This window comes from Drosophila mauritiana, chromosome X, assembly GCF_004382145.1.
Source record: "Drosophila mauritiana strain mau12 chromosome X, ASM438214v1, whole genome shotgun sequence".
Classification (NCBI taxonomy): Eukaryota; Metazoa; Arthropoda; class Insecta; order Diptera; family Drosophilidae; genus Drosophila; species Drosophila mauritiana.
Window position 1 is genome coordinate 3,652,304 of NC_046672.1, and position 13,570 is coordinate 3,665,873.

At 45.5% G+C, this 13,570-nt stretch overlaps 2 protein-coding genes across 2 annotated transcripts in view; both read left to right on the forward strand.

The window, feature by feature from the left end:
• The first annotated feature begins 500 nt into the window (after positions 1–500).
• On the forward strand, positions 501–9,111 carry LOC117148493 (putative uncharacterized protein DDB_G0288537). The gene is made up of 5 exons (XM_033315874.1): positions 501–1,908; positions 2,387–2,482; positions 7,436–7,607; positions 7,668–8,136; positions 8,218–9,111. The coding sequence occupies exons 1-5, from the start codon at positions 719–721 to the stop codon at positions 8,502–8,504; spliced, it is 2,214 nt and encodes a 737-aa protein (XP_033171765.1). The 5' UTR covers positions 501–718; the 3' UTR covers positions 8,505–9,111.
• Positions 9,112–9,463: 352 nt separating this feature from the next.
• The window catches only part of LOC117148708, a 45,170-nt gene continuing 41,063 nt past the window's right edge, over positions 9,464–13,570 (forward strand). The window contains exon 1 of the mRNA XM_033316255.1: positions 9,464–10,061. The gene's annotated coding sequence lies outside the window, so the exon portion shown is untranslated. The remainder of the gene's footprint in view (positions 10,062–13,570) is intronic.

The window sequence follows — 13,570 nt, forward strand, 5'->3', positions numbered from 1 at the left end:
ACGGACAGCTTGGTGCACATGTTCGATTATGGCCAAATCGAGCGACCAAGCAGAACCAGCGGCACATGACCTGGGCTCAGCGATGCCAAGACCTGGGTGGTTGTACCCAGAGGTACTTGATTGCTTTTTAAACTCAGCTTGGTACAGTGTACACGACCGATTATTGAGAAGCTATGATAGCTTCCTTTGCTTTGATATATTTCACATCCCACAGTTATGTAAATATGTATTTATAAGCAGGTGATATGGTCGATACATATATCAACGAGTATGTCAAATATAATACAGTGAAGTGTCTGCATAATTTTGTTGTACCTGCGCCATCACAGGTACGGCTCCTCTCTCCATCGACTGCAGACGTACCGCTTATGTGCTTGACTGGGTGTCCGGGGTGGTGGATGTGAATGTGGATGAGTGGCAGGAGGGCGCAGGCGCAGCTCAGAACAGCCAAGTTGGTCTGGACTCCTGGCGGCCCATCGCATTCCGTGGCCAGTCGCAGCGCGAGACGGTTAGCCAGTTAGCCAGTGCGGACCGACTAATTCCCAATTTCCGCTCTTGACTAAACTAAAGATTAGAAATAAAGAAAGAAATATCCTTCGTCCGTCCCCTAGACGAAGCAGGTCAATTTTTTTTCCGTGTTACTTGCTCTTTTTCGCCAAGTGTGAGTTGTGTGTTTTGGCTTGGCTTACGTGATTGAAATCGAGACAGCCCGGACATCATGATTGTCAACATGCCCGTCAATGGAACGGGCAGTGCATCCAGCCCCACATCGAATCCCAGCAGCAACAACAACAACAATAGCAGTACCACCAATCAAAATGATACGAACAGTAATCTTCCCAGTGATTACAACTTTCTTAAGCGCAAGTTCGACGATCAGGAGGATCTGGCTTTGGGTCACGACTACGAGCCCATCGGGGCGAATCCCTGGAAGAAGCGACACTTGGACTACGATGCCGGGGATCTGCACTTCCACCTGCAGCTGGAACAGCCACCTAGTAATCCGCCAACGAACGCTGCACCCGCCCAATCCTCGACGTCCTTCATCAACGATCTCTTTTCCTATGAGAGCAGTCTTCTGGTGCCCGCCGTCGCCTATTCGCACTGTCCACCATCGAGTGCTCCTTTGGATGACAATGGTGGTTGGACCGGTGGCGAGCTGCTGGAGCTGGATCATCGCTATAACTCCGGCCTGCAGGCGGAACTAGGACAATTGAATGCCACTTTGCCGCCGCCACCACCAACATCATCATCAGCTCAAAATGCATCCAATCATACGCACCAGTCAACACAACAGAATGCCAGTCCTGGACAGAACCCTCATCAGAATCAACATTTTCTGGTGCCGCAGAAGCAGCGGATACAGTCGGCGGGCCGACGCACCTCATCCGGTTCGGTTAGTGGGGCCAATGAAGCCACCGAGGCGGACTTCGAGGATAAGAACCTCTCGTGGCTGCTCAACTTTAAGTTCGACGAGTTCCCGCACCTATCGCCGCACAATCAGGTTCACGGACAGGCGGTCAATCTGCCGGAGGGCAGTGCTCCACCTCATCCACAATCGACGGCAGTGCCAATCGCCACGTCGCCCTGCAGTTCCACCTCGCCATCATCCGCCTCCGCCGCATCGGCATCCGCATCCGCATCCGCCACAAGCACAAATCAATCCCTCGGATCGGGTATGGTGGATCAACGGGCCAGATCGCCCAAGAGCTGCTCCAGTGCAGCGATCCCAGCGGCATTAGCAGGAGGAAGCAACGGCGCTTCAGCAGCGGGGGGCGTGGTCGGCGTGGGCTCCACCAAGACTGGGCGCAAGTTCGAGGAGCTGGTGATGGAGGTCACCTCGGAGCTGGACGGTAACGACATGATAGTTGCCGAGCACGTTGTCGTCGAGGATACTTCGTCCAAGGCGTAAGTGTTGCAGAAATAAAACAATATGACAGTGTCAACTGCTAAATTCTATATTTCCTAATTCTTTGAAACATCTATTTATACCCGTTGCTCATAGAGGAAAAGGGTATACTAGATTCGTTGAAAAGTATGTAACAGGCAAAAGCGTATAAAATATATATATAGTTTGTTGATCATGATCAATTTTTAAATTTTTTCTCATTTTATTCCCCAATGATTACATTTTGCGTTTGCATTCACACTAGCTGAGTAACGGGTATCTGATAGTCGGGGAACTCGACTATAGCATTCTCTCTTTTGTTTTAATATATTTTCAATCTTTTTCTCTGATTTGTGCGTTCTCCATTTGCTTTCAATGTCGTCCTCCAATCGATGCCGCCAACGAATTTCCCCAACCACGCAATCGCCGATCCACCGAACCACCGAACCACCCACCAATGTGGCTGAAATCCAAAACCAACCACCGCAAAACAAGCAGGCCAAAGAAACCACCGTTCACCTACACGGAGCTCATCGAATACGCCCTCGAGGATAAGGGTGAGCTGACTGTGTCGGGCATATACCAATGGATATCGTAAGTACTGTCCCCCATCGAACCACCCACTGAATCAGCCACCACCGCCCACAGCCCATTCGGATGGACGCCATTTTGTGGAGTGCTAGCCATCCTGTTATTTTTGTTGATGGCAAAAAACACCAGCCAGGATGCAATTAAACAAATCTCAAGCATTTCGTCTTGGCCATTCCCGTTGGCCATTTGATTTCCTCGTTCGCTGGGTATTTCTTCTTACCATGTTTTCGTTCCTTGGTTGGTAACCAAACTTAAACAAAGTGCCACACACCGGCAAACAAACGATAGCGGCCACAATGAAAGTGCCAAAAGTTAGCAGCTCAAACAAATTTATGGGCTAGAAAATTGCATTTACCTTGCCTTCGCATAAGGTGAAAAACAAAAATGTTGTTAACCAAACTATTTGTGGGTTGTTCAACAAGTTGTTTATGCCAAACTGGTATTCCCTGGTATTATCAGCTAATACGGATAGCGACCCATTAATTTGGGCTTTAACTATGTGTCTGTAGGGATTGTATAGTGGCAATTGTTGAGTATACCAAATTCTTAGTTTTATGATGATACGGCTCATTCCGTATTAGTTAGGCATTCAATAGTATTCAAAACTAGTTAATCATTACCTACTTTTCGCAGAACGTCCAATTTTTTTCCCGTCATCTTTAAAAAATTCAAAAATTCCATTCTGGCCACGTTAAGTTGGAAAATATCAATTCGTCGAGAATCGCTGACGAAGAAAACAATAAGTTTTAACACATTTTTCAAGGTTCATTAATTTGGCCCTTCGCCCCCACTGCTCCCCACCTGTTTTTTGTTATTTCTTTCTTTTGTTGTCTTCGAATACCCGGAATCAGTGTAAATATTTGATGCCGCAGCCGCGAATGTTGCGTGTAAATATCCTATATAAATTTACATATAAAACCACCCCGCTCGGGAGGGGGAGGCAAATAATTTATGACATTTGCCCATCACCTGCGCACCTGCACTCCTCACCACCCCCCGCATTTAATGTAATGAATCGACAGTCCAAGAAGTTTCGGCTCAGTTCGAATGGGCGTGCAGTTTGGGTAACTTTTCATTAACCATTCACAAATTTACCTTGCGGCCCCCAGTTGGCTGGAGGGTTGGCAAACAGGGGGTTTTCGGCTTTGGGCTTTGGGTTTTTTCGATTTTGGTTTTGGGTTTTCGCAGGGTGGAGCAGGATGGGTTATTTCTCCTGTTTCATCGGGGCTCGAGTTCCAGGGCCGTGTCCTCGCGCAGTCAAGGCGAAAATGGCGCCTGCGCAGGGCCTTTCAGCCATCAAAAGCCACGTTTTCCAATGGCAATTTACGGAACTTTGCTTGCCCACGCGACCCGAATACCCTCCTTCCAATCCTTAATCGTTTCGCCCTGGCAATTGCCCATGAAATTTCCACTGCTCACAATAATTATTAATTGCGGGGGTTGGAGGTGCAAGTCGGGGTCCTTCCGGCTTTTCTACACCTTTTACATGCATCATTGCATCCCGGGGATCAGGTGTTTGACGTACCCATGCCCATGCCCATACCCATTTCCATTACCATTCCCGTGCCTATGTTCATGTCCATGCCCAAATGCTAGAGAGCAATTACCTGGTCCGGGGTTCGGGTTAAGGGGTTAAGTGGGTTAAGCGGGGGTTGGTAACGCCGCCGCCCCTTCTTCCGGTCAATTTCAAATGCATATTGAGTGTTTATGGGATGCGGATCATGCTTGATCGGTCAGGACATGTGGCAGGATCCCTCACTCCCTTCGGCAACCGCAACTAGGATACCTATCAGAATTTATGGGTTACCCTTGCCTAGGCTGCCCGTCTGACATGTAAAATGTATTTCCCGAATGTTCAATACTTGCCCTAACACTGTTTTTCCGAGCTGTGTGTCTAGTAAACAGCAATCAGCTCTTCAGCTTAAGATACATATGATTCATCCTAGGAATAGAAGGTCAAGGCTAGCTACGATTTCGTCCTTAACGAGTTTCGTTGTCAGTCAAGTCAAGATATAAGACCGAGAAGGTTCTCTTGCCACATGTTTCTTGGCTAACCCAACTGCCACCCAAGATCGAGTCCGATGTTCTTGGGATAACTTCGGCTTTCGATTTACCAGCTTTTTCTGGGGTTGGGCGTGGCTGGCCACAGTTACGCCCGCCGAGAACCAAAGGAGAAAAAAAGCAACGACAAAATTGGCAATTGCCATTAAAAAGTTTTTCATTTTGCACAGCCCGAAATGTGGCAACTTCTACTTTCGACTCTCCTCCTGGCCATAAATCCAGGCAATTTCTTTTATTGGCCGGGCAGAGCCAACGAGCCGCAACAATTTATGAACTGACTAGCGCAGTGCAATAAATATAGTGTGGGCCCCACAACCATTCAGATATATACTAAACTATAAATTCCCATATATATATATATATTTATATGTATACATATAAATACGGATCCGGGGCCAGAAGTAGTTGCCCAGTCTGGTAGCCTGGTCCTTGCTGCCATGTACAAAAAAAAAAAAAAAAAATGAAGCGCCTGAGTGTGTTTGAGGTGGCTTGCGTGCCTGGCACTTCCAGACACGGCCCGGCTCGGGCCGGCCCATTTGGGCCTTTGGGCCTCCAGGTCTTTAAGCCTCTCGTCTCTGGCCTCCAGAGCCTCCAGCCCTGGGCCACCAACTAGTCCGAGCGACCATCGCAGCCTATCAAACCTCATCACGGCTCGGAATGGCTGCCTTGAAGGCGAGGCGATTTGAATGGGGCTGCTATTGGGTAGTCAATTACATAGCAGTTTTCATCAGGGCTGGACACCTGCTGGATACCAAAAACTTCATTTTAAATCTGAATTTCAGTTGCCTAACAGGCATATTCGTGGCTTTTGAATAATCAAATACCGAAGTAGACATTTTTCGGATCTTTCAGCTATCCTATGAAGTGGCATAAGCTTAAGTTGTATTCTAGATGATTTAGTTATTATCAGCAGACCAAATGGATAAAAATTAGGGCGGGCATTCCGTGTATTTCGACAATTTCACAGCAGAGCCAGCTAGCCCTCTCCATCGCTTATTCTTTTTGTAGTCGAGGCAAAGTCAGTCATTCAAATTCATTGACAACGATGACGACGCTGATAGCGGGTATTTGATTTTACCAAATGTAACAAAGCCACTCACTCAGGAACCCAGGAGGCAACCCGCCAAATGAAGGTGGGTGGGTGCTTTGCTTTCTACCCCGTAAAATATCCCCTTCGAGTGGTGAACTCTACGTGCCTGAAGCCAAGTTGACAATTCGACAAGTGCGGCAGACAAAACATGATATACACACTTGTAGTTTTATACAATTTGCCCGTTCTGTCAGATACATATACACATATTCTCGTCTATATACATACGTACTATATGCTATCGATTTGCGCGGTGCATGATTAAGACCAGACAGTCATGCAGCGCCCATAAACATAAACTATCCCATCCGGACTATCAATGGCTGACTTAATATTTTGAAATTTACAAGTGGGTGTGGTAAGAAGGATATGATGTATAATGCCAACTAGATTACGAATTGAAAAGGATGATTTGTTTCGAGCTAGACTTGTGTCCTAGGCGCATTTTTGGATCTTAGTTTTTAAGTCTTCATGCTACATTCATATGTCATCCAGAAGCATACCAGCTGAAAGCTGAAAGTATATTTAGAAAGCCAACTCGTTTCAGGGGCTAAACCAGCCAAGTCACCAGCAAATGGAGTTGATTCCATTCATTGGGATATTAGATCCCAACTCCGGCGCGGGCAATTTCAAGTGCCATATCATGGGTTGATGCGTCATGACGGGCTGCGTGCCAAATCCCGGCAATAGTTCCCATATGTACCTGTATTCCGGGGGATTCAAAAGAGGGGGGATACACACATCGTAGTTATCAGGACATTGCCGAGGGGTCATTAAGGGGTTCGCTTTCAGGGAATGGGAATATGCCGTGGATTTTCATATTTTAGTTCATTTCTCCATTTATGAGTCGTCATTTCTCTCCCGAAAGTGGGAGGAAATCCGAAAAGGAAAATACGGAAAAGCGAAGGAATAGGTGGGTGATTTGGGGCCATCAAAGCCAATCTCCCCATTTTCATGGTTCGCGTGCTGAAATTTTTTGGATTGCTTTCGAGCTGAAATGTGGGCGTAGAAAGTGGTGGAAAGAAAAACCCCCGGGGGCAGTGGCAGTTAACCAATGACATAGCCTGACCCATTCGGGGGTTGTTTTTCCTTCCCGGCGCGTGCCGCCCACCCACTCCAATTCGCTGTGTGTCGTAATTTGAAATACTTTCCATTTTGTTGTCCGCCAAAAGCCCCCAACCGAGCGCAAAGCCCACAGCCCAAAGCCCAGAACACAGCGAAGAATCCTGGCACGCGATGTCCTTTCCGGTCGTCGTTGTTTCCTCTTTACATCTGAAAAGTGGGTGTGGGTGGTGGATAGCGGTAGTGGGCTGATTGCGGCCTCTTCCACCTGCTAGACATGGGGCATACATACTTCATTCTTTATTTTTTTTACCACCCGAAATCGCTTGTTCGTGACTGACTGAGCAAGTAAAAACGAGCTAGAGAACCCAGGGAAAAAGAAAGAAACTACGCATAATTTGTGCCAGCGTCCGTCCCTGTCCATGTCCTTTTTTCGTTTTCCGTGTCCGTGTCCGTGTCCATGTTCATGTCCGTGTCCGTGTCCGTGTCTGTATACACCAGTCAGGCATTCTACGGACTAGTATGGGTCTGCCGCAGTGCTGTTCAATGACGTGTTTTCGTGAAAATTGCCTCGTTTCCGTTCCGGATTGGCTGGTCGAAATGGGGGCTGAAACTTTCATTGCAATTGGTCAACTGGCCAGTGGTGTGTGTCCGTGTCGGAGAACCAATCCTAAAAGAGATGATAAACATAGTTCTGTTCTGTTTAAGCCTGTCTCTAATTCCATGTTATTTCAAAACTTTAGCGATCGTTTCCCCTACTACAAGTCGAATGATGACCGCTGGAAGAACTCCGTTCGACATAATCTATCGATTAACCCACATTTTCGGAAGGGAGTTAAAGCGCCCCAAGGAGCCGGTCACCTGTGGGCCATTTCCAGCGGAGATTCCGCCGAGAACGTTCTGGCCTGGGAGCATGTAAGTGGATATCCATCAGGCACCCGCATACAACTTCTATTAATCCCATTGCATTTGCAGAAGAAGCAGCGGCTAGATTTGTTCTTCAAAATGGAGTCGATTAACCGTGAGCGTATACAGCAGCATCAGCAACAGCAGCAACTGCAGCAGCATCAGCAGCAACACCAGCAGCACTCGCCGCAGCAGCAACAACATCCGGCGGCACAGCAGCAACATATGCCGCAGGCCAGTAGCTGCATGTACGATGAGGCGGCGGTGGCAGTTGCTACTCTCACCCAGGAAATGATGCAGACTAACAGCGGCGGTGGCAGCACTGAGGCAAGCCAGCAGCAGCATCACCACCACAGCCACCAGAATCACCAAAATCACAATCAACACCACCAAAGACTGCTGCCCTTCAACGATCTGTTGAGCGACGATGAGCTGCGAAAGACGGCAGGTCAAATACTGAATGGCATCCATCGCGAGGTGGAGGTACAGTCGGTCAACTCTATTATCAGCACCTACCACGATGTCCTGTTGGATAATGGTGAGTTAACACTAATCTTGTTCATACTGATCCCATGATTATTCAACGAACTCTAATCTTTTCTTTCCATCCTATTCGAAGACTATTTGAATCCCATACACAAGGACGTGGTGGTAACGGAAAGTGTCCTACGGCAGCAGCATGGCACCAACGTGGGCGGGGGCAGTAACAACCAAAGTAACCAAATGGGCGGCCATAGCCACATGGGTGGCGGAAACTCGCAGTACTACATCACCGAAATTGATCCCATGGAGCTCGGCATTCAGATGTCGCACCAAGTGGAGCCCTCCGAGGAGGAAGTACTCTTCAGCGACGAGTTCAACCTTAACTACTTTGGCTATAATCCGGGTAGCGATATCGTCGCTTGACCGCGCAGACAACAGACTCCAGTTTCAGCTCCTCCAGCTCCCGCTCAGCCAAGCAATTGAATTACCCATATATATATATATGCATATATGCATACTTGTATATATATTGCTCGATTTTGCTCCATTCCATGACAACAATCGTAACTGTAGCCGATCTACTCATAAGCCAACTCTAAACAAATACTAGTCACACTTGAACAACACTTACATGTAACCACCTAAATCAAACCCTACTTACCATTTACCATTTAGACCATATGTATAGTCTAGTCTTCAGTGTACCAAAAACACCCCTAATCCATATTTTTTTGTCTATACTTTAGTTAAATATTTAGCCGATAGGTAGCTTTCTAGCCCTAAGTACTTATTCGTTTATCTGCTCAAGTATCTATTTGCAGAGATTACATACATAGATCTGGCTCCTTTTCGAATTTAGTTAAGTGTTTTTACATGTAGCTGAATATCCATGAATACTACCAGGCAGAATGATATCCTCTCCACTAAGATGTTAACAAAAATTGGAGCTATAGAGCAGTCGAAGTAGTACTAATCCTATGAGGTGGGGAAAGTGTTTATAGTTTCCCTTACCTAAATCCGTAGAACTAATGGCACCTAACTGGTTTTATTCATTATGGCAAAATATACCTTTTTTTTATTAAAACCATTTGAAAAACGACTTTTTCGGATTACAAATTGAAAGGCCTTAAAGGTAGAAAGCCACATTTGGGTACATTTTATTTACTTCCGCCGCCGAAAAAGTGTGGAGAACTGAACGGTTACACTATCAGCGGTAAAGTCTCCAAGTGGGTTTGAGCCTTGGCTAAAGAAAATGCCCGATCTCTCCACTGGTGGAAGTCTTTACCGAATGCTCATTGCGTTTCTCCACCATCGCGATTCTCCACCATCTCGTTTCTCCACCATCGCTGATCTCCACTGCATTTTCAATCAGTCGTTCTTTACTCTCGAAACCGAACGGACGTACTGGTTTGCTGGTGGTTTGTTTTGATTCATAGCGGCTGCCCTGACTTTGTTTGCATTTGCTGACAGTGTCTTTGCATTTGCGTTTGCGCAGTTGGCACACAGTTGTGTTTTTGTTGACGTGCGCGTGTGTCTTTTATAGTTTGTTTGTCTTTGCGAGGCCAAACCACTAGTTGTTGGATGGCTTTTGCTTGTTTTGCCAAAAAAACCAAACCGCGATTGCAAACCTGAATAATGAAGATGAAGATGAAAAATAAATAGTGGCCGAGTTGAGTTTGTTTGTTTTTGTGTGTTTGCTGAGTTTTTTGAGTTTTTGTTCAAGTGAAAGCGTGTGAAAAGTGGCCAACTCTCGGGGCAAAGCCCTCTCGCACTCTCTTCTGGCTCTCTTTTGGCAAGGGAATATACAATATACAATAAACTCAAGACCAGACATCCACCGATATCCAGCGATATCCATATCCTGCCTTGCGGCCAGCCGAAAACATCCGGTCAACATGCAACCGCAATTGTTGCATAGCCGCAGCCTCCGCCCTTCATTGCCACGATCTCCATCATCATATTAGCCACAGGTGTAGCCAGGTAAGTGAAAACCTATACCTATACCAAATCGCCATAACCATGCCGGGTTATGACATCCAGCTAATCTGATTAGGTTTGGGGGGGAGTAGTTGATAGCTGAGATTCGAGATTGGAGGTACTGTGCGCTGGGAATCCATCAATCATTCACTCAATCGCTGATCCGCCTGGGAAGTGATTTTCTACGGCTTGCCAGGGAAAAGAGAATCCCCAAGGAAAGAAAATGACTTCTAGAGAGACGTCATTTGACCGGTGATCAGGGTTTCCCGTCAAAGGTGAAACAAATTTTACTCGATTTTCCGAATGCCATTGAAAACTTGCTTTTCGAACACCGGAGACCGAAACATTAAATATCGGTTTCCTTTAAAAGTATTTACATTATTAGCAATTTCAATCATCGAGTTATTTTAGTTAGGCCGAATTTCGACACCGATACTAAAGATCTTTTATGAAAACCTTCAGATGCACAAAAACCGAAAACAGATTCATGGCTTCTGTACACAGCGATTTTCTCCGCCAATTTTGCCGGGCTCTTTTTATTTTGGTTTGTTCTGGTTTCACATTTTTGGCAAACGTTTTTTATAACGTTTGTTGCTCCGGCTTCTTTGGATGTCATTTCATTCGGACACAAGTAGTTGGGGCTTTCTGGGTCAGTATAGTATATGTACATGTATGTACATTCGTGATGGTTGCGTTTTTTTTATGTTTCAAGAGTAACTGATTGATGGCAAAGTTTTTGCTTGAGTTATCAAAGTTTTTGAATGTTTGCTCAAAAAAATAGGTTTCGTACTAAACTAGTTTCTGGGAAAACCGGCCAACGCCAAAGTTTCCCACTTCGCATTTTTTTCCTGTCCCCAATTGCGTAAAATTTGCGTAGCTGCCGCCTGTGATATTTTCTGAATCTGTTCGATTTTCACCTGCCTCGGCAACGCCGTCAGGTGCGTAGCTCCGATCAGGTAATCGATGCGTTCGTTCGCATTTGCAAAATGTTGTACCGTTAAGTGTTGTCGCCGCCAAAAGATTGTTAATTGCCGCGGTAGTCGCCAAACCCGTAGTTTCGTGGGCTTTGGGGAGCTAAGGGGCATAGTCTGCGAGCTGCCGTGTAATTAAAAACCATCAGCGATCATCGTAGGTTGCTTGCCATATTCTCATGGCAGAGCAAAAAGAACAAAAATCAAGTAAGATCGATATGGTCGAGTGCTTGGACTGTGGTGGTTATACAGAAATAACTTTCTTATTTTTTTTTAATTTTTGAACGGAACTCTATACATCTATACATATTACATTTCTTATAAGGACTACAAACTTTCTACTGAATGAAAACTCATGCAAAAGTTTGTGGATAGTGCGAGTAAAGAAAAAATTCCTGGTGCAAAGAATTTGCCATAAACTATTTTGAATTGGAGCCACAAGTAAGACACATGCACACACAAACAAATGTCAATTTAGCAATTGTTCAAAACAAATTGCGTGAGACTCAAACGACTTGAAGTCGAGGCGGTTGACCTAATGACAATTCATAGGAGTTGTGACCGAACCAGAAGAATTTGTGTATTTGAAGAATTGCGAATTTTAAGGAATAGTAGTGCAAAGCCAAGAGGGAAACCCTAGAAATAAAAACAGCAAATTAAGGGAGTCCAACATAAGCTTTATGGATCAAAATAGGAAGTTTTGAAAACTCTCAAAAATGATCTGCACTCCTGCCCTATAAACGGTCTATAAAACACAAACAGCATTCCACAGCATTACGATTATAAAGTGCAACAAGACTCCCCACATCATTCTCCCGTTTGGAAGTACACTGCAAAGTATTTTCTACCTAAAAATATCTAGCCATAAACTTCCACAATATATCTACATATATGCCGAAAGCTGATTCAATTTAGATATATTCCTGTAAAGTTATAAGCTGCTTATCAACTTTTGCTGCCCTGCAAGTTCAATTCAAATGGTAGAGCGATCAAATGCTAGGCAAGCCAAAAATAAACGAAATCAGCACTTTTGGGGAACCCTTGGATGCTCAATTTCTTTTATTCCGTGGAGCTAAAGGGGTGGTGGTGGTCAATGGGCGGGGCACGTGCCTGGCTAGCTAGAAACGATCTGGATATTTGGGAGAGGGGACGCATCGTTGATGCTTCTGCCGGCCAGTGTAAACAATAAACAGATCTTTGATTGCCGCTGCACATGTGCAGGGCATAGCGATTTATAAGAGTATGCATATGTATCGATAGCTGCGTGTGTGTGTGTGTAAGGTGGGGGTAGGGTACACTTTTGTGTGTATCTACATATGTATGTGCTGGCATTGCGCTAAGTACGCACAGCATGTACTTAGGAACTTGCGAGCTGGCCCCTCTAATGACCAGAATCAGGTTCGGAGTTCGCGGAGTTCACTTGCTCGCCAGATTTGCTTAGTTCAAGATCTCATTTGGTTTGGCATGGGCATGGGAAGTTGGCCCGACTCCAACAGAGGGGTTCTGGGATTTAAGGCGGCTAAAGCTTTCCCAATAACTAAAACGACAAAGGTAAAGTCAAGGTCCACATTCACATTCAAAATCGGGAGTTTCATCATATTGCTCTTATTCAAAATCGCCATTTAAATATATACATAGTTCAAAACTATGAAGAAACTTTCCTTTCGATGATTGCTGTTTCTTAGATGTATCTTTCAAGACACTACTTGTACTTGTGTATCTCATGGGTGCAAAGAGAAGACGGCGAAACGACAAAATTTTAATGGATTATCACAGTGACGGGCTGTGTGATGCGATGATGATGGTTATCGCGGAACGGGGCTGTCATTGAACCTGCTCCGTGGCTCCACGGTTCCGTCGCAAAGCATTGTCTTCCATTCGGATCTCCCATGGAATTGCCATATTATGGTTCTATCTATCTATCTTTCTATCTATCCATCTGCGGATGGCGTTGCCATCGACCATTTGTCATCTAGTAGGCGTCGTATTCCGATTCGGAATCGGAATTGGAGTGAAGTGGCCTGGTGTGTTGTCTAATGGTCGAACCCAACTCAAGACGCGTCGAGACTTTCCGACTATTCCATTTTTGGGTGCTTCTCCGCCGCCACACGACTCGTAATTATGTATGTTCGATCTGCGTTCCATGTTGCGTGTTGTGCTTCTTCTGCTTTTGCAGGGCTTTTTCGCTGGCGGCATTCAAATTTCAACATTCAACAACATCTCAACTAAAATGTAGACACGACAGGAGTCGTTGCTGTTTTCACATATGGCATTTCCCTTAATCGAGTTTAAATTGGCGATTGAGTGATTTTACTGGATTTTAATTTCTGGCTATTGAGTCCTTTTGTAATGCGATCGCTGCACTTGTCCAGCGCCACTTGAGATGCATTTTCCGGAAAATGCGTTCAGCTCAAGTGGTTTGTAGTTGAACTTTCACATCGCATCGCATATAAATTCTCGAATGTTTTCCCATTTGAAGCGCCTTGAGCTGTGTGCGAGCTCCATGTGGAAGCGATCATTGTTCCTATTATCATGCAAGGA

Excerpts from the sequence above, each read along its gene's own strand:
- LOC117148493 (XM_033315874.1), top strand. The coding sequence starts at position 719 with ATGATTGTCAACATGCCCGTCAATGGAACGGGCAGTGCATCCAGCCCC. Across the intron at positions 7,608-7,667 it reads ACGTTCTGGCCTGGGAGCAT|AAGAAGCAGCGGCTAGATTT; the intron begins GTAAGTGGATAT and ends TTGCATTTGCAG. Across the intron at positions 8,137-8,217 it reads CGATGTCCTGTTGGATAATG|ACTATTTGAATCCCATACAC; the intron begins GTGAGTTAACAC and ends TCCTATTCGAAG.